This window comes from Mobula birostris, chromosome 13 (assembly GCF_030028105.1).
Source record: "Mobula birostris isolate sMobBir1 chromosome 13, sMobBir1.hap1, whole genome shotgun sequence".
NCBI classification, from domain to species: Eukaryota; Metazoa; Chordata; class Chondrichthyes; order Myliobatiformes; family Myliobatidae; genus Mobula; species Mobula birostris.
Window position 1 is genome coordinate 62,213,124 of NC_092382.1, and position 27,183 is coordinate 62,240,306.

At 43.6% G+C, this 27,183-nt stretch overlaps 2 protein-coding genes across 4 annotated transcripts in view; one reads left to right on the top strand and one right to left on the bottom strand.

The window, feature by feature from the left end:
• The window catches only part of LOC140206893 (uncharacterized), a 49,457-nt gene that overhangs the window by 17,096 nt on the left and 5,178 nt on the right, over positions 1-27,183 (bottom strand). The gene's annotated exons all lie outside the window — the stretch shown is intronic.
• On the top strand, positions 206-11,118 carry LOC140206896 (uncharacterized). 2 transcript variants are annotated; one of them, XM_072275168.1, is made up of 4 exons: positions 206-283; positions 389-663; positions 3,675-3,837; positions 8,368-11,118. In XM_072275168.1, exon 4 carries the CDS (start codon positions 8,776-8,778, stop codon positions 10,246-10,248), a length of 1,473 nt encoding a protein of 490 aa, XP_072131269.1. In that variant the 5' UTR covers positions 206-283; positions 389-663; positions 3,675-3,837; positions 8,368-8,775; the 3' UTR covers positions 10,249-11,118. The 2 variants fall into 2 exon arrangements, with proteins under 2 accessions (XP_072131269.1, XP_072131268.1); XM_072275167.1 differs by having other exon boundaries at positions 208-283; positions 3,671-3,837.

A 27,183-nucleotide genomic window follows, 5' to 3' on the forward strand; every position in this document is an offset into this window, starting at 1 on the left:
AAGAATATTCCTGTGACTGTCATCTTGTACAATCTCTTCGTGGATTTTGGAATATGACTCGGTGACTGAAAATCTCCTGCGACTGTTACTTCGTTCTCCCAGCATGGAACCAGTGAAATTCTTCGTGATTACTTCCTCGTTGTATTTTAATGTGGATTTACGAATTTCCCCATTCCGTGGATAACTGAAACTTGCCACCTTGAAACTTTAAGTACTTGTTCCTAAACTTGACAGTGTGGGAGGCACAAACGCATAACACTGTTAACTTCTGTTTCAGTGAGAAGTTAGTTTAATTTTCTATATACTAATAAAGACAGTAGTTGACATTAAAACTGAGTTTGTGGTCTATTACTGATGGTACATAACACAAGTTTGTTTCTTTCCACAGAGTGGCGGGTAGCTGGAGTCTCCGCCCCCACGGGTCACGTGATCCCGTTCGCCCCTCCCGTTTAACCGCAGACAGGCAGCAGCTGCGCGTCTGTTCCCGAGGCCCCGCCCTCCGGATGACGCAACAATCACTCCGCGCCTGCTCACAGTCTCCAGATGGACGGTGTTCGCCTTTCCGCTCAGTGCTGAAGTGAGTCGTCTGCGGGATCGGCAAAGGATTCTCACCGCCTGGATCGAGATCACTGTCTGCGGGCGGAAGATATCACTTTCCCATCGGTGAGTATTGAGACCGATCCCGAGCGGGGAGATCTGATGTTGGCCGTGAGGCCCGAACTCATTTATTTTCCAATTATCTGGGCTCATCAGAAATGTGTCGACTTCACTTAATCTGCGTTGAACGATCCAAACCAGGAGACCAGGCTGTCTATTTCCGCAGAATTGAAATGGAACTCCCGCCAACTGCTCACGTGAGGCTTTTTACCGCAGATCTGCCCCGCCCTCCGCTTTGTGACGCAAGATCACTTGGCGTCCTAATCCCCGGATGGATGGTGATGTTTCCTCCTTGTTGTGTTGGGGAGATCTGATGTTGGCCCCTGAGTCCCGTTGACTTCCCCCAAGTCGCCTCTCTTCCTGAGGCTCCTCACATTTGTCCTTTGAGCTTTATGGCTGTTGTGTCTTCTCCCGGACTGGGGAGGGTGAGGAAGGAGAATGACCCAGGTTATGGGGATCTTTGATTTCACTGTCTGCTTTACAGAAGGATTGGGAAGTCTAGGGGGGAGAATGGTTTCTGTGATGTGCTGATCAGTATCCCAAGGTCCCCGCAGTCCCTCACAGTCATAGGCAGAGTAGTTACCATGCAAAGACGTGAAGTGTCCGGATTGGAAATTTCCTATGGTGTATTGATAAAAAAATGGTGAGGATCAAAGGATATATGGCAAAGTTCTTGTTCTTTGTTCTAACTTTGTCATTTTATACGGTAGTATGTACTATTGTAATTCCACCAAGATGCAACACAGAGCGTCATAGGAAGTCATTCCTGCCTGTGGCCATCAAACTTTACAACTCCTCCCTTGGAGGGTCAGACACCCCGAGCCAATAGGCTGGTCCTGGACTTATTTCATAATTTACTGGCATAATTTACATATTACTATTTAACTTTTTATGGTTCTATTACTATTTATTATTGATGGTGCAACTGTAGTGAAAACCAATTTCTCCCGGGATCAATAAAGTATGACTGTGACTATGCTACTATTAATTCAGTATCTGTGTATTGCTGGAGGACCATCAGTGATTGTCCTTGAACCCTTCTCCCACCTGGTTCCATCTGCTCATCCCCTGCCCATCTTGTTCAACCTCTGTCCAGTCTCCTAATCCCCAACCCCCCCCCCACCCCCCCCCCCCCAGCTTCAGTGATGTACATAAACCATCTAGATCAACCTTGGTCCACCCTGTATCTCACCACCTCAATATTATATATCAGCAATCTTTCTTCTAACTCTTGTTTTTATTGTGAAGTGTTCATTTACAACTTTGGCCTCGCTGTGTTATTTCCAGAATCAGTTTTTATTAGCTAGAATGCCAGAGGGTCATCAGGTACCAGTTCTGTTGTGCATTGGTGTGGAGGTGCTAGTTATTGAATTGTGACTGGCTGACACACTGCAGTATTTTACTGGCAGCAAAGAGTACTGGGAGAGTTGGTGCTTGGGCTATAATTCTGTGATCTACACTCCAGGCATATGGAACTGTTAGTGTTCTGGATTTGACATTGGTTAGTGCTTCTACTGATGGGGCTGGATGGTCATCCTTCTGCAGTGAAGCAGAAATTTCGAGCAGCTGGACATTGGTTGTGGGGAAATCCCGGATTGCACCACCCAGTGTGAAACGTGGGGATGATGTGAGAGACTCTCAGTGTTGGTGAGTGGCAGATTCAGCTGTGTGACTCTGAGTTTGGGTCCTGGGATATCACACTTTTTGATCCAGGTAAAATGGACCCGGAGATCAAGCTGCTTGGGTTTATGAGGTTTTGAGTGAGTATTTCTGGTCTGGGATCAGATGTTTGTTTCTGGAGTTCCTTTGGAAGCAATGATTGCTAATCTGAGGAGAGGATGAGTTCCCATTCCATCCTCACAGGGAGAGGCTATGAGTAAATGGGCTGGTCCGTGTTTACAACAGTGGAAATATACCCGTGAGTCTGGTGTTCAAACTGTGTTTGGAAATATCCCCCCTCACTGTCACCTGTCTGTCACTTGGTGGAAATCTGAGAGAATCTCGAGTTGCTGGAGATCTGCACTAAAAACAGAAAATGTTTGACGTCATTCTGATAAAATATTATTAACCTGAATTGTAATGTTTGTTCCTCTCCCCGCAACTGTTCCTTACCTGCTGAGCGTTTCTGGTAATTCCAGTTTCTTTTTGTTACATTCACCCTGGACTGGTTTATATTTCCTGAAATGGACCTGTTTTAATCTGGGAATGGAAATGGCTTGTTCTGTGACAGTAGAACAGTAAAGAAAGCACAACTTTTCCCTGTAAATTATACAGGTACCAGTCTGTCTGTTATTCCTGGAAATGTGTTTTGTGCAGTTGTTGCTAATGAGGTTTACAAGAATAATCTAAGGAATGATCAGTTTTATGTATGAGGAGCATTTTATGGTTCAGAACCTGTGCTCAATGGAGTTCAGAGGGACAGTGGGGGTGGTGGAGAGATGTATGGTTAAGTAAACCTACTGAATGCTGAAAAGCCTGGATACAATGGATATGGAGAGGATGTCCCCATTAGACAGAGAGTCTGATCTGACAGCACAGTCTCAGAATAGATATGCTTCCCTTTAAAACTGAGATGAGGAAAATATTTTGACCTAAAGTCGTCTGATCTGTGGAAGTTGTTGCCGCAGAGGTCAGTTGAGGCTGCCATTTGGGTATATTTATGACAAAGATTAATATATTCATGATTGCTAAGTAGCTTTAGGGTTACAGGAGGAAGGCAGGAATATGGTGTTGGAATAAAAATCAGTCATGGTTGAGTGGTGGAGCAGACTTAATGGATCGAATCACCTAATTCTGTTCCTACATCTCATGTCTTACCATGACTGAACGATGACTCCTTCTTATCCCATATTGTTTTGTGCCGTGTGAGGGACAATAAAAGATTGTTCACTGAGATCATTATATTTGACTTCAGCGTTTAAATTTCAGTGAGTTTTGTTCTTAGTAATATTAAGCAGAAATGTTTGGTTCTCCATTTTATTGTTAATGTGCTTCATTATCTTTCATGTTAAAGTTAGACCTGCGGTGAGAGATTTATTGGAAGAAGAACCCCAACTGGAAGCAAACCACAACTCACACGAGGGAACAGCAACAAGTGAACCAGCCCGAGGATTGAGAGCATTAACTGAAGAGAACCCATCTGACTTTGAGAATCCAGTGTTTCAGTCAGGAGAAAGTTTGGTGAGTCTCATTTACTCAAACACTGGTCCTTTAGACTTTGCATACCTGTACAAAGGAAGGTAGGAAATAGTTGGAGTGAGACTGAATGTGCCCAGAAGAACCAGTTATGCCTCTGTCAGACCCAGTTGCAATCACTCCAGGTCTGGTAATGTGCTACCAGCAGCCCAGCCCTTTAAAACCACTCCCATTCTGTGGAAGTCGAATCCGGATAAAGTCACTCAGAGACCGTATAAGTACAGATTCGTTTTTCCAAGCACCTGGGGCTTACTCCGTTATTTGCTCAAACAGGAACAGTATATGACTGTTCCCACCCAATCCACTAACTGACTAACAATTCCACTTACACCACAGGTATATCCGTCCAGATACCCCCCACACAAGACAGGCTGGAGCCAAAGTTATTTACTACATGACAGCCCCTAAAGACAAATTACAAAGTCGTCATAATGGCTTTCACACACAGAACAGACTGAAGCTGTCCTATCTCTATGCATGAGTACACAAGGAGATAAGCATCCTGAAACCCCAGCTAGCGACCCTCAAGAAGAAATATGGCTCAGCATGGCTCAGCACATCTGTTGGTCATCAGCAGTTTCTTTCAGAAAAACAGGCTGCTATTGTTTAACGAAGTGTTAACCCTTTTACATACTTTATCATTCCCTCCTTTTCATCATTACATGATCAACAAAGTAGTAATCTTTTACAGAGAAAGCAACCGAGTACAGCATTGACTTATCAGTGGGTAAAAACAGCAGACATCAGTAATTATAACAATGATATGTACAACTATTAGGCCATAATGCAATATCATGCCCCACGTATTACCGAACAGGCCTTCGAAGACCACCATTTCGACCCTTCGGTGAACCCGTGTAAATCCTGCCCTACTTTCTTGATGCTGTCAATCTCCTTGACAGTGTGCTCGGAGAGGGATGTAATGTTAGTAGAGTCATCAGGGATATAGGTGCAGCATTCTGTGTCAATAATAGCACAGGTTCCCCCTTTTCTCAGCCAGAATAAAATCTAAAGCCTTACGATTCTGTGGGACTGTTTGCCGGATTGCAATCATTTCAGTGGATATTTCTGTTACTTGGGCCTGTGTTTGTGTCAGGGCCCCTGCAGTATTGTGGCCAGCTCCTCAAGTGCTGTAGCCAAATTGATTCTCTCTCGTGAATTCCTGGCTACTCCATAGGAGAGAAAAGTGATCATCCAAAATCGCTCAGTCTCAGCTTCTCCGCTGCTGGGCACCTGCAAGTATGGCCAGGATGCATGTTTCCCAGTATAGGAAGTTCTGTTTGGTTGGGGCCTGAGATAAAATCCCTCAAAACACTGACAGCCACAGTCATCTCCGACTGGACACAGTTCCTCACCTCACTTCCCCGGGTGATATTTAAGAAAGCCCAGGCTGGGAGTTCCTCAGTCTGGTTGAGCAGGATTACTGACATTGGAACCATAGTTTTACCATGCTGGGGAATTTCGGTACAAAACCAGCAGGCCCCCAGTTTAATCCCTTACTCACTCTTCCTTCAGATAGTCCTGATGAAGGGTCTCGGCCTGAAACGTCGACTGCACCTCTTCCTAGAGATGCTGCCTGGCCTGCTGCGTTCACCAGCAACTTTGATGTGTGTTGCTTGAATTTCCAGCATCTGCAGAATTCCTGTTGTAGGACCCCAGTTCTATCTGTTTGGCGCAGGTGTGACAGAGAGACAAAAAGGTGTTAACATGGGATGCCCCGGATGCTGGGGTGAGCCCTCTCAAAGTCATAAACACAAACACCACTATCAACCAATACATTTTCCTTTAGTCCGAGAGAGTCCTTCTACTCAGTTCCTTCAGTAACACGTTTGTTGTCTGTTTGATGTATCCACTGACATTGCCCCTTCAGTTTCACAGCCGTGGGAGTGGTCAGTAACTCCAGATATGGTCCTCTCCAGCGAGGTCTGAGTTTCCCTCGATCCCAGTTCTTGATCAGGACAAAATTAGCAGGTTCTATGGTGGGATAGTCACTCCTCTCTGCAGAGTGGTTCTCTTCCTTGTAAGCCTGTTGTATCTGTGAATGTAATGCTTGGAAAATTTTGGTTAGTTGGCATATATATTTCCCCATCTCTTCCCCCAGGGTATGCATATCCAATTTTGCTGGTAGACTTTCTGGGAGCAATGGTACACAAGGTCTTGGTCCCCAGTGTGTCCTCATGGGCCATCCATAAATGATTTCAGCTGGTGACAACACTGTTTTCCCCTGTGGGGTAACCCTCATGTGGAATAGGGGTGACGGTGGGACCTTCAACCAAGTGAGTCCAGTCTCTGCTGTTAGTTCAGCCAATTTACTCTCCAGAGTGCCATTGGCTGTTTCCACTATGCCAGCAGCCCGTGGGTGGTGTACACAGTGGAATTGTTGCTTCATAGCTAGTTCATTACATAGCCCTTCATTTACTTTCGCCACAAAGTGTGGGCCATTGGCAGAGCTCAGCATACCTGAGAGTTATTCCCTGTAATAATACCTTCACAACAGTCACAGTAGTATTATTGGTAGTTGGAATAGCTTCAATCCACCTACTAAACACATCTATAATAACTAAGCAATATCTATAGCAATGTAGTGCAGGCAATTCAATAAAATCAACTTGTAGACATGAATAATGTTCACCTGTCAAGGGAGTAGTACCCGGTGTGCAGGGTACAGGTTACCAACCATTCCCTCCTTTCCCACGTGTGTACAATTATGTATTTAATTGACCAATATTGATAAAAACTCTGCAGGAAAATAAATCTGCCCCACTGGGGTGATCCAAAAACCTAGGTCAGGGTCTTTCTGGCACCCATCTGGGAACACAGTTTGCGCTCCTCCTCAGAGGCGTCCCCCTGAAAAGTACGTACCTCCCGCATGTCTGGCAAACTCGTTCTGCTTAAGTCACAGAACGTTGCTTGACGGGAACCCGAGGGCACCACAACTACCGAGGATTGTGCCGCACTTTTCACTGTCTCATCCACTAAAGCATTGCCTTTAGTGACCTGGTCGGACATGCGTGTGTGGGCCGCACATTTAACAATAGCCAAAACTCAAGGTAGCTGTAGAACTGTGAGTAAAATTGTTTACAAAGGTGGCATTACTAATGGGGTGGCCAGAGGAATTCTGGAATCCCCATGTTCCCAGAGAGCCCCGTAGTCACGTACAACTCCAAATGCGTAACAGGAGTCTCTGTAAACGTTCGCACTTTTATCTGTTGCTAGGATACAGGCACGAGTCAGAGCAAACAGCTCAGCCTTCTGGGCGGAGACAGCTGCTTCAAAAGAGGCCTGCTCAACTATTTCAGTGTCCGTCACTATCGCATAGCCAGAATATCATTTTCCTGCTGGATTGACAAAAGAGCTTCCATCCTCATAAGACGTTGCCTCGGGCTTCAGGGGGTATTGCGGAATGGATGGGAGAGTCTGTCCTTCTTTCATGGTGATCCAGACAGGGGGGAAGTTGGTGTGGTCGAATTCTTGGCCTGAAGTTGCCCAGAGATGGGGTACAACATCTTGAGTTCGGTCAATATTAAAAGAATGTCTTACCAGATGTCCCGTCTTCACCTCAGACTCCTTCTAGTATCTGAATTGGCCCATGGCCAAGTCTTGCCAGTCTTCCTGGGTGCTGGAGGCTTGATTCATTGAGGTGTAGGCAAGGAACCCAGGTTCTTTGGCTTGAATCCAGGGCAAACCCTAACGGTGGTCTGGGGAACCACCAGTTCTGTCTGTTGCCAAAGGAAATCCGGAACTTCAGCCAATAATGCACTGCCCTCTCTTCCTTTAACCTCTCCAATCACCATGACTGGGAATTTCTGTCCCTCGAGGGGTGCATAATATTGGCTTTCCTCAGTTGAGTACGCCATAGGGTCATAGCACAGAGTCACAGCGGGTGGACCGCTGGCATTGGGGTTTCGAATGGAGTGGAGTCCTGTTTAAGTAACCACCATTGGGGGGGTCAGTAACTGGGGAAGCTGTCAGTTGTTCACTGGTCCCAGGGTTCCAGTAATATGTCAAAGCTCGTTGCATTCAATTTCAATCATAGTCAGGCCAATCCATATTATTTGTTTTAATTATGTGGGTGAACCAAACATTCATCTCAGCAGTAATTTTTTACATGGCATTAAAACTGTGATACTTTAAGTTAATAATACATAAAAGAAAATCCCAGCTGCAATCAAGAAAGCCTATTTGCGTGAGTGTGTTTCAGTTACTGTGGGAGCAGGAATCCATGCAGCTCAGTGGGAACAGGGAATAATACCAATGGAGAGAGTCAGACTGAGCCAGGTCACAGATTGGAGATGGTAGAAATGCCCATTCTTATTGAGACAGGAAGAGCATCAGAGAATTAGATGGTCATTCCGGATACCAGCACTGTGCCCAGATAAAATATGATTTCTCTCTCCAGCTTGGGTTGAACCTCACTTTAACAGTGAGATGTCAGATCACACCTTGGCAAATCAAATGATCTCATCTGAAATGTTGTCCTGCACACACTGATGGATTTTGTAAATCTTTTTACAGGTTAAAAATGAGAAGGAATTTGTCTCCAGGAATCTCAAGCATGGCACGCCAGTTTTGCTGTCTCTGTCTAGATATTTAAGAAGTGGAGCAAGGGATTCAATCAACCATCCTTCCTGCTCAGACTGTGGGGAGGGATTCACTTGGTTATCTGATCGAATGGCACACCCGTCATCTTACATAGGGGAGAGGCCATTCATCTGCTCAGACAGTGGGAATGGATTCACTCAGTCATCTCAATTGAAGGTATATCAGCAAGTTCACACTGGGACAAGGCCATTCATCTGTTCTGGGTGTGAGAAAGGATTCAGTCAGTCTTCCCGCCTGTGGACACACCAGTCAGTTCACACTGGGCAAAGGCTGGTCATCTGCTAAATTTGTGGGGAAGGATTCACTCAGTCATCTGACCTAATGGCTCACAAGCGAGTTCACACCGGGGAGCTGCCGTTCAGCTGCTCAGACTGTGGGAAGGGATTCACTTGCTCATCTAAACTGAAGGTACATCAGCAAGTTCACACTGGAGAGAGGCCATTCACCTGCTCAGTCTGTGAGAAGAGATTCACTCACTCTTCCACCCTACAGAGACACCATCGACTTCACACCGGGGAGAAGCTATTCACCTGCTCAGTCTGTGGGAAAAGATTCACTGATTCATCCACCCTACAGGGTCACCAGCGAGTTCACACTGGGGAGAAGCCGTTCACCTGTTCAGTCTGTAGAAAGGGATTCAGTCATTCATCCCACCTACAGAGTCATCAGCGAGTTCACACTGGAGAGAGGCCGTTCACCTGCTCAGAATGTGGGAAGAGATTCACACTGTCATCCACCCTACAGAATCATCAGCGAGTTCACACTGGGGAGAAGCCATTCACTTGCTTAGAATGTGGGAAGGGATTCACTCAGTCATCCAACCTACAGAGACACCAGCGAGTTCACACTGGGGAGAAGCCATTCACCTGCTCAGTCTGTTGGAAGAGATTCACTCACTCATCCACCCTACAGAGTCATCAGCGAGTTCACACTGGAGAGAGGCCGTTCACCTGCTCAGAATGTGGGAAGGGATTCACTCAGTCATCCCACCTACAGAGACACCAGCGAGTTCACACTGGAGAGAAGCTGTTCACCTGCTCAGAATGTGGGAAGGGATACACTCAGTCATCTGAATTATTGGCACACCAGTCAGTTCACAGTGGGGAGTGGCCATTCACCTGCTCAGAATGTGGGAAAGGATTTACTCAGTCAACCCAGCTATTGGCACACCAGTCAGTTCACACTGGGGAGTGGCCATTCACCTGCTCAGAATGTGGGAAGGGATTCACTCGGTCATCACAACTACTGGCACACCAGTCAGTTCACACCGGGGAGAAGCCATTCACCTGCTCAGTCTGTGAGAAGAGATTCACTCAGTCATCCCACCTGCAGAGTCATCAGCGAGTTCACACTGGGGAGAGGCCGTTCATCTGCTCAGAATGTGGGAAGAGATTCACTTACTCTTACACCCTACAGAGACACCAGCGAGTTCACACTGGGGAAAAGCTGTTCACCTGCTCAGAATGTGGGAAGAGATTCACTCAGTCATCCAACCTACAGAGTCACCAGCGAGTTCACACTGGCGAGAGGCCGTTCACCTGTTCAGTCTGTGAGAATAGATTCACTCACTTATCCAGCCTACAGAGACACCAGCAAGTTCACACTGGGGAGAAACCATTCACCTGCTCAGAATGTGGGAAAGGATTCACTCGGTCATCCAACCTACAGAGTCATCAGCGAGTTCACACTTGGGAGAAGCCGTTTACCTGCTCAGAATGTGGGAAAGGATTCACTCAGTCATCCCAACTACTGGCACACCAGTCAGTTCACAATGGGGAGTGGCCGTTGTTATGAATCTCTAGGTTTCGTTTGCTGTGGACTGTCATTTAAAGAGAGAGAGAGAGAGAGAGAGATTAAGAAGGCGAATCAGTCTGACTTGCCGCTTCTTTACATCGCTCGCAGCTTGTTTAGTTTAAACCGAGGACACGGACACTCAGAGTCAGACGGAGACGAAGGAGGAAAAATGGAAGGATCGAAACCAGGGAACTAGTGGCCAAGGGTCACTGTTTAGAACTTCCCTATCCCACAAGGGTGGGTTAATTATCGATTCAGCGTACATCGAATGTGTGGTTGTCACCTCGTTTGATCCATAGGAGTGGATCTGATTTGAGGTATCCTGTGAAGACCACTTATGTGTTAACCCTTGCCTGGGTGTGGTGTGGTAATTCACTTGAAGACGATACCCCTTGTGACAAGTCACTTTCGGTGATAATTCGTATGTGGATTTGGAATGATGACAGATAAAATCTACAGTGACTGTTCTCTCGTTTTACCACCATGGGACCTGTGGAATTCGACATAATTGCCTTCTCTGGAAATTCACCCTGCATTACGAATATCTCTCTCATCACCTATTCCATGGATGAACTGAACTTTCATATTTTACCATCTCAAGACTCTAAGCCTTGTTTCCCCCGAGCTCAATAGTTTGGGAGTTATATTTACCCACACATATATACACACATAACTCTGTCAACTTTTGTTTATCTTGCTTAAGTTACTATATTATGAGTTGATACTAATAAAGATAGTTGTTTTAGCATCAAAGCCAGACTTCAGGTGTAGTCTACTGCTGCTAGTTCATTTCTAAAGCGTTATGGTTTGTAACAAAATTGGGGCCTGCGTCCAGGATATGAACAAATTCGGGGGCGTATTGATTGATTAATTATCAATTTCATTGGGGAAATCCCTTTTGATTTATTTGTGGGTGAAAAATCAGCAGCAATGGATGTTGATAGATTTCTGCAAGCGCCAACCTCTGAGGCATTAGAGGATGCCAGAAGGACTGAGCTGTTGAGTACTGCTAAAAGGTTAAAACTTGGAAAGGTGAAATTGACAATGAGGAGGTCACAGAGGCAGAGGATAATAACTGAACATTGTGTATCCAAGGGTATGTTTAAAGTGGAGGAGTTGGAGGTGTTTCCTGAAAGTAAACTGAGTGAGCTTGAGCTCCCGTACAAGTTAAAAAAAATAAAGATGGAGGCTGCAGAAAGGCAGAGGCAGTTTGAAGCTAGAGAGGCAGAAAAACAGAAGGAGGAAGCAGAAAGACAGAGGCTGTTTGAGCTGGAAAGATAGAGAGATTGCAGCAAAGTGGTCTAGCATTAGACTCTGGTGATAAGTTTGAGGCCAGTCGGGAAGTTAAATTGGTACCTCCATTTGATGAGGCAGAGGTTGATAAATACTTTCAGCATTTTGCTCAGAGTTTAAAGTGGCCAAAAGAGGGTTGGCCTATTCTCTTACAAAGTGTAATTAAGGGGATGGCTCAGCAAGCCTATTCTGCTTCGACAGTTGATGAAACAGCTGATTATGACATTGTGAAACAGGCTGTGCTCAAAGCTTATGAGTTGGTCCCAGAAGCATACAGGCAAAAGTTTAGAAATTTGAGGAGATCTCTGAACCAGACTTGTATGGAATTTGCTTATGAGAAGTTTGTGTGTTTTGACCGCTGGCACACATATAAAATGTAAATGATGACTTTAACAGCTTGAAAGAGTTAGTTTTAGTTGAAGAATTCAAAAGATGCGTCCCTAATGACTTAAAGACATATTTAGATGAAAAGGATGCTGCCACTTTGCAGGAGTCTGCTAGATTAGCAGATCAGTTTGCTTTAACTCATAAGGTTAAATTTACCCTGAATAACAGCTACCAAAAGAGTAGCAGGAATAACTAGGGTAAACCAGAAATTAATGCTGGGACTATTAACAAGAGTAAGGATGAAGGGAAGAAGTTGAAGGAGAAATATTCTGGTCTTACTTGCTACTATTGTAAGAAGGCTGGTCATATGATGGCTAATTGTTCCATCCTGAAGAAGAAAAAGGAAAAGGAGGCAGTCCCAGATGCCTGTGATCAGTCTGTTGAAGCACCTACAAACCCACATTTTGTTGAGGCTCAGTTAAGGACTGAGAGGTCTGACCGAGTGAAGAAGGGATTTGATCATTTTATGTCAGATGGGTTTGTATTAGTAAAGGAAGGGTCAACCCTGATACCAGTGAAAATTCTTCGAGATACTGGGGCTTCTCAGTCACTTATATTAGACAGCATTCTAAAGTTTGGTGATGAGTCTGACATTGGTGAGGTAAATCTTATTAAAGGCATTGGGGGTGGCATGGTTTCTGTGCCATTGCACAGGGTAACTTTACAGTCAGGGTTGGTTTCGGGACCTGTTAAGTTCAGATTATGCTCGAGTTTACCAGTGGAAGATGTTACTTTGCTGTTAGGGAATGACCGGGCAGATGGTGAAGTTGTTCCTGCAGTGCAGTTGACAACTAAGCCAACCACTGACGATCCACAGATGGATTTTAACATTTATCCTTCCTGCGCAGTAACTCCAAGTATGGCTAAATGTCTGCCAATGCAGACGGTTCTGTGCGGCATGATTCTGATACCCATGACAGCCAAATTCGGGATTCAGGTTATGAAGACTTAAAACAGAGATCATCTTCCTCTTTCCCTCCTGCTCCATGGAACCAGACTCAGTGCCAGAGACCGGATCACCGTGGTCGTCCTCTGTCAGGTCATCCCTCTCAACAGCATCCAAAATGAGATAACGATTACTGAGGGGGATGGCCACAGGGGTGCTCTCTACTATCTGAGCTCTTCCCATCACTTCCCTGACAGTCACCCACTTATCTAACTCCTGCAGCCTCAGTGACTAACTCCTTGTAGCTCCTATCTAACTCCTGCCCACGTTCCATTGCAAGCTGCAGGTCATCAAGCCGCAGCTCCAGATCCCGAACGCGGTCTCTCAGAAGCTGCATCTTGGTGCACCTGGCACAGATACGGCCATATGGGAGACTGGAAGATTCCCGGGGTTCCCACATATTACTCCCAGAGCAAAGTCCTAACCCTGCAGACATGCTCTGGTACACGTTTATATGCTCAGTAAACATGTTCACTGCTTAATCACCTGGAGGAGGAAACGAGATGGGAAATAGTCATAGTCGTACTTTATTGATCCCGGGGGAAATTGGTTAAATTGGTTATCTAACTATGCTGAGAACACAGAAGCAAAGGAAGGAAATCTAATGATGACATTCTGTTTCTGCATCAAGTAGTTCAAAAGGCAGATTGTATTTTGGCCTTCACCGCACAGGGAGTGGAGATAATGTAATGGGCCAGTGTAGCTACCATTGTACAGGGTGTCAGTGAAGCCACATCTGGAATTCTATGCACGGCTTTAACCCCCAAGCAGAAAGAAATCTTAAAAGTAGCTATAGAGTCCGCCAGAGCAGTTTTACCAGTGTAATAAATGGGATGATTTACCAGCAGATGTGAGATGATTTGGCCCTGAATTTAGAACATATTTACAAACAATAGGTTATTTGTGAAGCATCTTGAAGTATCTCTCCTCATCAGTCAGAGAGCCACAGAGAGGGGTCGATGAGAGATGCTCATTTCAAATGGAGATGTGTGAAAATTCCTGGAAATTTATATTTTCTATTTAATTTTGCTTTGTGATCAATGAGCTATCAATCTATTTGAGTGTACACTCTTTGGGATTCACTGCCCTGAGGGTATGAAGGCCGGTTGGCTGGGTATTTTTGAGGTGGACATATATAATTAATTAAGGGGAGCGAGGGGAACTGGCACAGGAGCTTAGATCATAAACAGTTGCGTTGAATAATCATGAGATCATAAAACGCAGTGGGAGAATTTTTCATCTTCTCTGTTCTAAATGGAGGTCCCATTATTCTGAGGGTGTGTTCCCCTGGTCCCCGACTGCAGGAAAAATCCTCTCCACATGCACTCTTTCTCTGCTTTTTGGTATTCGACAGCCTCCCTCATTTTTTTTCTAAATGCTATAGGATACAGGCCCAGAGACATCAAATGCTCCTCATGCGTTAAACCTGTCAGCCTCGGAATCATTTTCATGAACCTCCTCTGGACTCTGTCCAATTTTTCCCGAGATGAGTCCCTACACTATTCATAATAGTCCGCGTGGTTTAACCGTTGCCTGATAATGTTTCAACATAGTATCCTTATGAATAGTCCTCTCGTAATGAATGGTAGCTTCATATTTACATAACTTTACTGGTGAATGCCCAGAGTGAAGAGTAAAAGGAAAGATGATGGGCAGTGATTTTTTTTTTCCTACTGGAAGGAGAAATCGATACTGATGCATTCAGGTTTGAGCTACACAGGTGGAGTATGATGTGTTTCTCTTCAACCCTGATGCTGTCAAGTTGAGAAACTCCAGCCATTACTATTCTGCCATCATCCCTGCTAGTGTTCCCTTCCAATCAACTTTGGTGAGCTCTTCTCCCGTGCCTCTGTAGCTCCCCTCACTCCACTGATAATGATGCATCTTGTTGTACCTTTCCCCACTCAAAGTGCAGGGTGAATTCTAACATGTTATGATCACTGCATCCACACGCTTCCTTTACCATAAGCTCCCTAATCAAATTTGGTTCATTACACAACACCCAATCCAGAATTAACTTTTCCCTAGTGGGCAAAATTACAAGCTGTTCTAAAAGGTATCTCATTGGTATTTTCCAAATTCTCTCTCTTGAGATCAAGCACAAACCTGATTCTCATAATCTCCCTCCACCCATCTGGCTCACGGACTGTTTGCCCCACTCCCATTGGGGGGCAGACTACGCAGCATCCTCACCAGGACTACCAGCCTCTGGGACGGCTACTTTTCCCAAACAGGAAGGCTGTTAAATAACTCTACCCACTAACCCACCCTTCCACACCATCAGACCCCTCTACTTGTCTGTCATCTTATGTGCAGACATCCTATGCCAAGCGTCACTTTAAGGACATACAATCAATCCGTACACAATATATAAGCTGTGGATGTATGTTTTCACTATTGTGTTGTTGTGCTGCATTGGAGCCAGAGTAAGAATTACTTCGACCTCATTTACACTTGTCTGCTGGAAATGGAACTAAACAACCTTGAATCTTGAATAAACATTTCAGCAGGTTGCAGCGTCACGTTTCTGTCTCTCAACATTATTGTGGCAGAGCGCCACCTGGTGACAATAGTGTCCACAAATCAGGGGGTCCTGTTATGGCAATTCACCACCAAGTGGCAGTGTTGTCCACAAAAGGGAGAGGCTTGCAGCGATAACGAGAGGTGCAGGGGGCTGGAAGCCAACTGCAAGTGGAAGAATTGCCAGACCTGCTCCAAACCGCTCTCCTCACCACTAGTCAAGGTCCCAAACAGTCCTTCCGTATGAGGCAACTCTTCAACATCGTGACTGTTGGGGTCATCTACTATTTCCAGTTTTCCCAGTATGGCCTCCTTGACATTAGTGAGACCCGATGAAGTGTCTGCATTCTGCACGCTGTCCCGATGAGATTCTGCAGATGTTGCAGATGCAGAGTAACATACACAAAATGCTGGAGGAAGTCAGCAGACCAGGTAGCTTCTATAGAGGGGGATAAAGCAAAACAGAGATTTCCTGCCGAGACCCTTCATCGGGACTGGAAGTGTGGAGAAGCCAGAACAAGATGGTGCGGGGAGTGGAAAGAGTCCAAGCTGGTCTGGTCCAAGGTGAAGTCAGATAAGAGTGACGGTGAGTGGGTGGGGGAGGTGGGAGATGAAGTGAGACGGTGTGAGGTGGGAGGTGGAAAATGCAAAGGGCTGAAAAGAGGGAATCTGATAGGATAGGAGAGCGGAAAATGGGAAAAAGAAGGAAGTAAAAGAGGAACCAGAGGGAGACAATCTGCAGTGGAGAAGAGAGAAGTGGGAAGACGGAATGGAGGAGACGGACATGTGGGTTGATGAAAAGAAAAGGTGGAGGTTCAAGTTGAATACTTCGATGTTCATATCATGAGTAGTAAACTGCCGGAATGTAATATGAGGTGTTGCTCCTCCAGCCTGAGAGTGCACTCATCGTGTTAGTTAAACAATGAACCAGAAAGGAGTGGATTAGTAATTTTCCCCTGGGATCCCTATTACATCAATCCTCTCTCACCTCAAACTGGTGCCCTCTGTTTGTTGATTCCACAAAAGCGGGGAAAGGGACTGCTCTGTACACTCATGGTTTGGAAATCCTGCACAAGGTCAGCCTCAATCTCCTGCACTTCAAGGTGTGAAGTCCCAACCTGCCCAACCTCTCTCCAGAACTCAGTCCCTCGAGTACCGGCACCATTCTCGTAAATCTTCTCTGCACTCATTGTAGCTTCACGTCATCTCTCCTATAGCAGAACGACCAAAACTGAATACAGTAATCCAGGCACGGATACCCAAACAATACCCTAACCCTAATGCAACCTCACTAGCCTGTTCTTCAGGCCATGAGCCATGAGGTATGAGACAGGGGCTGCTCAGCCAATCAAGTCTGCTCCACCATTCCTTCGTGTCCAATTGGTTATCTCTCTCAACCCCATTCTCCTGCCTTCTCCCCATAATCTTTGAACATCCATTTAAAATACACTCACTGACTTGGTGTCTACTCTGTCCATGGCAATGAATTCCAAAGATATACCAATCTCTGCTAAAGAAATTCCTCCTCATCTCTGCTTTCAATCGATGCCCTATATTATTGAGGCCGTGGCCTCTGGTCCCAAACTCACACAGTATAAGGTGCATCTTCCTTATAGGCAGTCTATTGAGGTCTTTCAATATTTAATAAGTTTCAATGAGATCCCCTCTCTTTCTTATGGACCAGCGAGTACAGGTCACAGCCGTCTAATACTCCTCACACGTTAACCCTTTCATTCCTGGAATCATTCTCATGAACCTTCTCCGGACCCGTTCCAATACGATCACATCTTTTCTCAGATAGGAGGTCGGAAAGTGCTCACAATACAAGAAGAGAGAACAGAAGGAAATCTGCAGATGCTGGAATTTGAAGCAACACACGTAAAAGTTGCTGGTGAACGCAGCAGGCCAGGCAGCATCTCTAGGAAGAGGTACAGTCGACGTTTTTGGCCAGACCCTTCGTCAGGTCTCCTGATGAAGGGTCTCGGCCTGAAGCGTCCACTGTACTTTTTCCTAGGGATGCTGCCTGGCCTGCTGCGTTCACCAGCAACTTTTATGTGTGTTACACCAAGAGCGATCTGACAAATGTGTTATTAAGCTACAGTATCACATCCTTGCTCTGAAATGCTAACATTACAGTTGTTATCCTTTATCAACTCAATCTGCAAGCAAAGCTTTTGGGACCTCTGCTCAAGGACCCCCAAGTACCTATGCACCTCTGATTTTTGAATTTTCTCCCATTTATTTATTTTTTTCTTCGCCCTTATTCCTTCTACCAATTGTACGTGACCGTACACTTACATACACTGTATTTCATCTCATACTTCGTTGCCTGTTCTCCAAACCTATCGAGCTCCTTCCTGATCTTGCAGCGGCTATCTCAGATGCAGGCCACTATTCCTGAACGAAGGTTCAATAAGGTCGATCCTTTATAAAACCGCCGAATGACACCAACTTTACTCAATCCTTCGTGTTCTCGTATTTCAGTAAGGTCTTCACTCTCCTATACTAGACTGTAAAGGTAAATCAGAGGTGCAACACACAAAACTGGCAGCGATTGGTGAAACTGCCGGCACAACGATATCACCTTACAATAGAATGTATAACTCCACTTTAAAATGAAACCTCAGCATGAGACGAATACGCAGCAGGTCGAAGTAACTGACGAATTAAACAATGAATCAACTGCGACACAACAGGGGTTTCCCCTTTTATATACCTGTAGGGAACATGTCATCACGTGACGTCATACTAGCGGGAAAACTACATCACCCCACCATCACAAGACCATTACATCATGCTCACAAAACACTCAATTACATCATCATCATAAGACAGTCACAAGATACCCACGAGGTATGTAGCACCTTCCTGCAAAATGGAAAATTGTGGTCTTTGATGAGAAAAATTTAACAACTATTTACAGAAAAAAAATTACAAATCTATAAAATCTACAACATACACAATGTACACAGTGTTATCATACAGCACCTTACAAACTAATATACAGTAGGACTATTAGAAATGTTAAAATACCTTTACAGGAAATACATTACCACGCCATAAAAAATACATTGTACATTCAACATCTAGATAGACAGTCAGCAATCACGTTATCTTTGCCTTTAATATGAGTTATCAAAATATTATACTCCTGCAACATCAAACTCCAATTCAGTAACCTTCTAATTTTGTTTTTCATCTTACTCAATATCACTAACAGATTATGATCGGTGTAAACTATGAGTGGTTTCTGAGTTGTACCAACATACACATCAAAATGTTGTTAAGTCAAAACGAGAGATAATAATTCCTTTTCTATGGTTGAATAACTTCTTTGATGCTCATTAAATTCCTTAGAAAAGTAAGCTATTGGACAATCAGCCTGATTACCATCATCCCTTTGAAGTAACACTGCTCCTGCAGCCTCATCACTAGCATCTACAGCTAATGAAAATGTGTTTTCAAAGTAAAGTGACCTGAGCACAGGTTTGTGACATAGCATAGTTTTCAATTTATCAAAGGCCTCTTAACAAGGCTCTGCCCAAACAAACTTTTCACTTTTCTTCAAGAGATTAGTTAACGGTAATTTACGGTAATATCCTACCATTCCCAAGAATTTTCTGAGAGTCTTTTTAGCAGTTGGAATTGGTGCCTCTAAAACTGCCCGAACTTTTGCCTGAACAGGAGCTAACTTACCCTGACCCACAACATAACCAAGGTAGGTCACAGTGACATGACCAAATTCACTTTTAGCTAAGTTAATAGTTAAGTTAGTTTTTGAAAACCTTTCAAATAGTTTCTCCACCTCAGTAATATGGGCTTCCAAAGTATCATTTCCTGTAACTAAATCATCAGTATAGGCATCTGTATCTTTTAACCCATGAATCACAGAATTAATCATCCGCTGGAAAGTACGTGGTGCATACTTCATCCCAAAGGGAAGAACATTATATTCATATAACCCAGATGGGGTTACAAATGCAAAAATTTCTCTACCTGTATCCGTCAATGAAACACACCAATAACCTTTTACCAAATCAATCGTTGTAAGGAATTTCACTTTTCCAACTTTGCCCACACAATTACCCACTCTAGGGATAATACGCATCAGTTTTTGTCACAGCATTCACCTTCCTGGAATTCGTACAAAACCGAATACTACTGTCTGGTTTAGGCACCATAACACAAGATGAACTCCAATTCGAATTAGAAGGTCTAATAATATTATTCTCCAACATATACTTAATTTCATGTTCAGCAAGTTCACATTTTTACATGTTTATCTGATATGGATGTTGCTTTACGGGTTTGGTATCTCCAACACCTACATCATGTGAAGCTACTGTGGTTCTTTTAGGAACGTCTGGAAATAAATCCCTATATTTAAGAATTAACTGCTTCATCTGCTGCCTCTGCTCCGGCTGTAAATGAACGAATTTCTCATCAATATTTTCCAGAATTGTTGAGTTTGGTTATCTGGCATAAATAATGTTGGGTTTAAAATGAGTTACAGATGAATCAACCATTAAGTTCCTCATGGGATCAGACTCATTATCATTGACCACAACAGTCATACTAGTGGACTGTTTCTCATAATATGGTTTTATCACATTTATATGACAAAGCTGTGTTGGCCTTCTTCGATCTGGTGTTTTTAAATCACATAATCCACATCATTAACTTTAGATATACCTGATAAGGACCATGAAATTTAGCTTGTAAAGGGGTTGTTTGCACCGGGAAAAGAACCAACACCTTATCTCCAGGCTTAAATGACCTCATTCTAGCTTCCTTATCATACCAAGGTTTCATTTTTCCCTGAGCCGATTTTAAATTTTCCCTTGTTAAGCTAAAAGCTTTATGTCATCTTTCTTTAAATTTTAAAACATAATGCAGCAAATTAGTAACACCATTCACGGGTAAACTGGGTTGTGGTCCTACTTTAACAGGTCCTTTAACTAAGCCTGACCTTAAATTTACTTTATGCAAATGTACAGGCATAAGGGCACTGGGCACTCCCAACACCTCGTATATAGTTCACCTCACCAATGTCAGACTCATCACTAAACGTAGAACACCGTCTAACATAAGTGACTGAGAAGCTTCAGTATCCCTAAGGATTTTTATTAGCATTAGAGTGGTTTCCTCTTTCAAGGATACAAGTCCTTCGGTTATAAAATGATCATATCCACTCTTAACTTGGTCAGACTCTGACAAAGCTTCATTCGAATTTTTCGAACCCTGTGGATTTACAGGTGTTTCAATATGTTGCACACAAACATCTGGGACCGCCTCCTTCTCCTCCTTCTTCAATCGGAAACAGTTAGCTATTACGTGACCGGGTTTCTTACAATAATTACAAATAGGACCAAGATGTCTTTCCTTCACATGTTTCCATTCATCCTTACCTTTCTCACCAACCTCTGATTTAATTTCTGGTTTACCTTGACTCTCTGTGCTTTTTTTCCTTTTGAAAGTTCTACCCAGACGAAATTTACACTTGTGGATTAGAACATACTCATCTGCTAATTTAGCAGACTCCTGCAATGTAGCAGTGTCCCTCTCATTTAAGTATGTCCTTACTTCAACGGGGATGCTCCTTTTAAATTCCTCCATTAAAATAAACTCTTTTAAGTCATTATACTCTTCATTCACATTTTTAGAGGAAACCCATTACTCGAAACGCACAGATTTATCGTAGGCAAATTCCACGTAAGTTTTTTTTTGTTCTACAGGTTTCTTCAAATTTCTGCATCTTTCTCTGTAAGCTCCTGGAACCAGTTCATGCACTTTCAGTATATGATGCTTCACAATATCATAATCAAGTGTTTGCTCAGCAGTTAAAGCTGTATAAACTTTTTGAGCTTTAACTTTAATTACACTTTGTAACATCACAGGCCATTTATCTTTCGGCCACCCTGAAATCAGAGCTTCAGTTTCAAAGTGTTGGAAATATTTATCCACTTCTGTTTCATTAAATGGAGGAACTAATATAACTTCCCGACTAGCAACAAACGGGTTTCCTAGGACCAGAGGATTGATTCTCCATCTTTAATTTCTCCATGGCTAGCTCAAATTCCCCCCGTTTATCTGTTTCTCTGTCTCCAAATTCGCTTTTCCTATAAGCTTCTCTTTCGGGCACCTCCGCTTTAAATAATTCCAATTTTATCTGTTCAATATGTAATTGCATCTCTAGGTTACTCATTGGAGACATATCTAACACTTCTTTATCAAAATCACCCGAATTTATACAATATTCCGTTATTTCCCTTTGAATTACTGGCTTTGTTGTAACCTTCGAAATACCTTTAAGGTCCAGACTTCTAGAAATCTCGGATACATCATCCCTTTTGGCCTTCGCTAATAGCTCCGGGTTTGGGGATGCCATAAACTCATCAATATTCATTGCTGCCGAATACCACCCACAGACCAATCAAACAAAAGAATCGGGTATTTCCCTTTTCACATTAGGTTGATAATTAAAGAAACACTTAGCCTCAAAATCGGAACATATCACAGACGAGCCCCAATTCTGTCACCTGTCCAGCAACACTGAATATAGAATTTAGTCAGGTTTTACAAAGAAACACAAACATAAACATTTATTAAACTCTGCTGAACAATAGCAAAAAGTATTCAAACGACTAACTTAACCGGAAGTTAACCGTTGTACGGCAACTCTGGAACAGTTCTTAAAGTGGTAAATTCAAAAGTTCAAGTGATTTATACAGTCGGTACGGAGAGACTTCTCTGGAAACGGAATTCATCCAGGCGTGACGTTACTGCTGATCCCGTCCAAAGGATTCACAACGAAGGAAATAAAATGGCTTAAAGGAACTGATCTTTTGAATGCTGCATAAACCTTCCTGATCCTTCAGGGGCTCTCTCAGATGCAGGCCACTATTCCTGAACGAAGATTCAATAAGGTCGATCCTTTATAAAACCGCTGAACGACACCAACTTTACTCAATCCTTCGTGTTCCCGTACTTCAGTAAGGTCTTCACTCTCCTATACTAGACTGTAAAGGTAAATCAGGGGTGCAACACAAAAAACTGGCAGCGATTGGTGAAACTGCCGGCACAACGATATCACCTTACAACAGAATGTATAACTCCACTTTAAAATGAAACCTCGGCATGAGACGAATACGCAGCAGGTCGGACTAACTGACGAATTAAACAACGAATCAACTGCAACACAACAGGGGTTTCCACTTTTATATACCTGTAGGGAACATGTCATCACGTGACGTCACACTAGCGGGAAATTTACATCATCCCACCATCACAAGACCATTACATCATGCTCACAAGATACTCAATTACATCATCGTCATAAGGCAGTCAGAAAATACCCACGAGGTATGTATCAATGGATACAGTCTTACGATGATGGGTAAATGAAATCAGTTCAGTTCGTGTGATTGAATTGAGCAGTGATGGAGAGAGAGAGGTGTGGTGGTTATATGAGTAAGCCGATGCCGTCGACCCTCCGTTGTCCTCCGAAATGACCTTTAAGTCACCGAATGTGACCACATAAAGGAGACCAACTTCTGTAGTTATTAACCCAGGCAAGGATTGGATACACTGATATCTTCCCACCGGTCAGCCCCTTTCCACACTGCGAGAACCACTGATCAATCCTCCAAAAACCCACCTTTCTGTGGGGACTACAAAGCTCATCCAGTGTGCTAAACCATGTGTGTATGTCTAACAACCAGCTGACCTTGTGTTTATCTCAGCATGCTGAACACCAGCTGTCCATCACATAACACCGCCCTCAGTCACCATGACGACTCACGAGCTGCTCGTTGCTCTCTCTCTCTAAATCAGCTGTACCCTCTCTCTCTATTTAAAGGTACAGTCCATAAGGGATCATTCAGGATATCGTTACACCTACTTACCTTTTGGAAAAATTGTGATCAAAGAGCAAAATTTTTAACTGTGCATTACAAAATATAAAGCAATGCAGATGTGATTATCATATAGCACATGACAGAATCGTATACAAATACTAGTTTCTATTTCACTTTTAAAATTAACATTCAGATAGTCAATCTACCATGATATCGTCTTTCTCTTTCACATGCTTTGTTACAAAAAAAGTCAAATTCCTGCAGAACCAGATCCTGGTATATTCAAACTGGCGTTTCATCATCCATTGTCCCTTTTCCACTTCACCAGAACAATTAACCATCACGTGATCAGCTCGCATAACTGCCTGAACTTCATGCTGCACAGGTAACACCTTATCACCAGTGTTTCCCAAACTAAGCCCATTTGGTGAACTTCCAAACAAGTTGTTAATTCCAAACAAGTAATTACTTTTATCTCCAACATATTTAGTTCCACAGGTTTCCATAGTAACACACACAGATGGTCCCTCCTGGTCAAAACAACACTTCAAGTTTTGTCTCTCCACACCACAAACTTCAGTTTGTTTATTTCTAAAGTCCAAAACAAACGGTAACAGACTAGCAGGCACCTTGTTACCAAACCACCATCCCTTCAGCAAGGTCAACGGTCCTGAAACCAATCCAGACTTTAAATTTACCTTATTCAAAGGTTCAGAAACAACACTTCTTTCTTTATCTTCAATAACATTTATCTCACCAATTTTCATCTCATCTCCAACTTTTAGAACACTGTCTAATACAAGTGACCGAGAATCCTCAATTTCCACTGGTACCAAGGTTAACCCCTTATTCACGGAACCAAGTCCATCTTACACTAAAGGACTGCATTCCTTTTCAACCAAGTCAGACACCTCAGACCTTAACTGAGTTTCAACACAAGGTTCAGTACCTGTGAATCCACAGGTACTTCAACAACCTGAATGCAGGCAATCGGGACGGCTGCCTCTTCTAGGCCTTCATCACTGGTCCCAGTTTCACACTGCAGGTTACCCTGATCCTCCCAGCTACTCTCTGGGAAACTCTCATCCGGAGTAAACTCAACCTCTTGGGTTAAAACAACCTCGCCGCTGACTTAGCAGACTCTGAAAGGGTCTCAGCCTCTTTCTCATCCTCCCTCTTTAATATTTCTAACCGAAGCTGATCCTCAGCCTCAGTAGGTTTACTTTCAACAAACATTTCCCACATATCCTCTTCAAAGGTTCCCTTGGATATATAATGCTGTGCTATTAACGCCTGTATTAACACCTTCCTCATTCTAGTGGTCACAATAAGGTTTAACATGTCAGCAATTCCCAACAGCAGAGCCCTCTTAGCATCATCCAAGTCTTCAGGGGTTTGTTCTGCCATAAATCTTTCAATACTAGCCTCCATTTCTGCTGTTTTGTTTTCCTGTTTTCCCACACAAACAAATCTTCCCCAATCACATCGAAATTTAAAGGACCAGTTGCTAAACTGGAGATCCCAGCGGTGCCTCCAATTTTGTTACGAACCCCATAAAGGGTTTAAAGAACCAGCAGTAATGGAACATACCTGGAGTCTGGTTTTTCTGTTAACTATTTCTATTTTTATGAGTAACTACGCAAAACAGTAACATAAAATCAGATAAATAAAACAGGTTAGCAAAGTTTATGCATATGTAAGTGTGGAAATATATAAAAGCCAAGCTTCTTCAAGCTTAGGAAGTAAATGGATACAGTCTAACGATGATGGGTAAATGAAATCAGTTCAGTTTGTGTTACTGATTTGAGTAGTGATGGAGAGACAGAGGTGTGGTGGTTGTTCGAGTAAACTGATGCCGTCGATCCTCCATTGCCTTCCGAAATCCCTGAATGTGACCACGAAAAGGAGACCGTCTTCTGTGCTTAAGTTATCAACCGAGGCCAGGGTTGGACACATTGCTAACTTCCCACCGGTCACCCCTTTTCCACACTGATCGATGCTCCAAAGACCCACCTTTCTGTGGGGACAACAAAGCTCATCCAGTGTCCAGAACCATGTGTGTGTCTAACAACCAGCTGACCTTGTGTTTATCTCAGCATGCTGAACACCAGCTGTCCATCACATAACACCGCCCTCGGTCACCATGACGACTCACGAGCTGCTCGTTGCTCTCTCTCTCTAAATCAGCTGTACCCTCTCTCTCTTTTTAAAGGTACAGTCCATAAGGGATAATTCAGGATATTGTCACACAATACTGACCCCTATGGAGTACCATTAGTTACCGTCAGCAAAACAGAATTCTCTACATTATTCTGACTCTTTCTCCCTTGTCAGTCAGCCAATCTTCGATCCATGCAAGTATCTTTCCTGTAATTCCATGAGCTATGATCTTGTTAAGCAGCCTCAGAAACAGAGAAACATAGAAAACCTGCAACAAAATACAGGCCCTTCGGCAAATTTACTAACCTATCCTTCCACTTCGTATCCAGGTCATTTATAAAATCACGAAGCGTAGGGGACCCAGAACAGATCCCTGAGGCACCCCACTGCTCACAGACTTCCATGCAGAATATGACCCATCTACAACCACTCCTTGCCTTCTGTGGGCAAGCCAGTTCTGGATCCACAAAGCAATGTCCCCTTGAATCCCATGCCTCCTTACTTTCTCAATAAGCCTTGCATGGGGTACCTTGTTAAAGATCATCTTAAAATCCAAGCTGACAACACCCAGTGCCTCTGCTTATCTGTCCCGCCTGTTATTTCCTCAACGTATTCCAAGAGATTTGTCAGACATAATTTCCTCCAAAGGAGTCCTGCTGAGTATGGCCTACTTCATCATGCGTCGCCAATTACAGTACCCAAAAAAACTCACTCTTAATACACTCTAACATCTTCCTGACCACTGAGGTCAGACAAACTGTCCTATAATTTCCTTTCTTCTGCCTCCCTCTCTTGTTAAAGAGTGGAGTGACATTTGCAACTTTCTAGTCCGCCAGAACTGTTCCAAAATCCAGTGATTCGTGATAGGTCATTACTCATTACTTTCAGAGAAAACTAAGGGGGGTTTTCTTCACTCACAGGCAGGGAGAGTGGGCAACAAGCTGCCAGAGCAAGTGGCAGGGACGATTTCAATCTTTAAGTGGAGTTTGCTTAGGTCCATGGATGAGAAGGATATGGAGGGCTATGGTCCAGGTGGAAGTTGTTGGAACTCGGCAGATTAATGCTTTGGCACGGACTAGATTGGCCGAATGGCATTTTCCTGTGTTGTGGTGTTCTATAACTCTAATGCCTTCACAATCTCTTCAGCTATCTCTTTCTGAATCGTGGGGTGTTCACCTTCTGGTCCAGGAGCCTTATCTACCTTCAAAATTTTCAACTTCCAAAACATCTTCCCTCCTTGGTAAAAGCATGTAACCTCACTTCTGACCTAGATACTCCTGAATGTTTGGCATTTATGTAATAAATTCAATGACACAATTGTACTGGGTGACTTCAATCTGCAGGAGAATTGGGAAAGTCAGCTTTTTGTGAGATTGCAAGAGAGGGAATGTATTGAATGCATACGAAATGGCTTCTTAGAGCAGCTGATGGTTGAGGCTGCCCAGGGAACTGCTATCTTAGATTTGGTGTTCTGTAATAACCCAGGTCTTATTAGGGAAGGTAACGTAAAAAAAAAAAAAAAAAAAAAAAAAAAGCATTAGAAGGCAGTGATCATAATATGATTGAATTGAATTTCTACTTCAATTTGTGAGGGGGAAGCACAGGTCACATGCACAGTATTGCAATGGAAATGGAATAAAGGGAATTACAGAGGCAGGAGATAGGTGGTTCCCCAGGTGGCTGACGTTTCTGAGAATAGTTCATAATGTACAGGACAGATATGTCCCACAGAAGTAGTTCCCAAACAGCGGGGCTAGGCTACCGTGGCTGGCA

What these genes read in the sequence shown, in the direction of transcription:
- LOC140206896 (XM_072275168.1), top strand. Translation starts at nt 8,776, where the DNA reads ATGGCTCACAAGCGAGTTCACACCGGGGAGCTGCCGTTCAGCTGCTCA.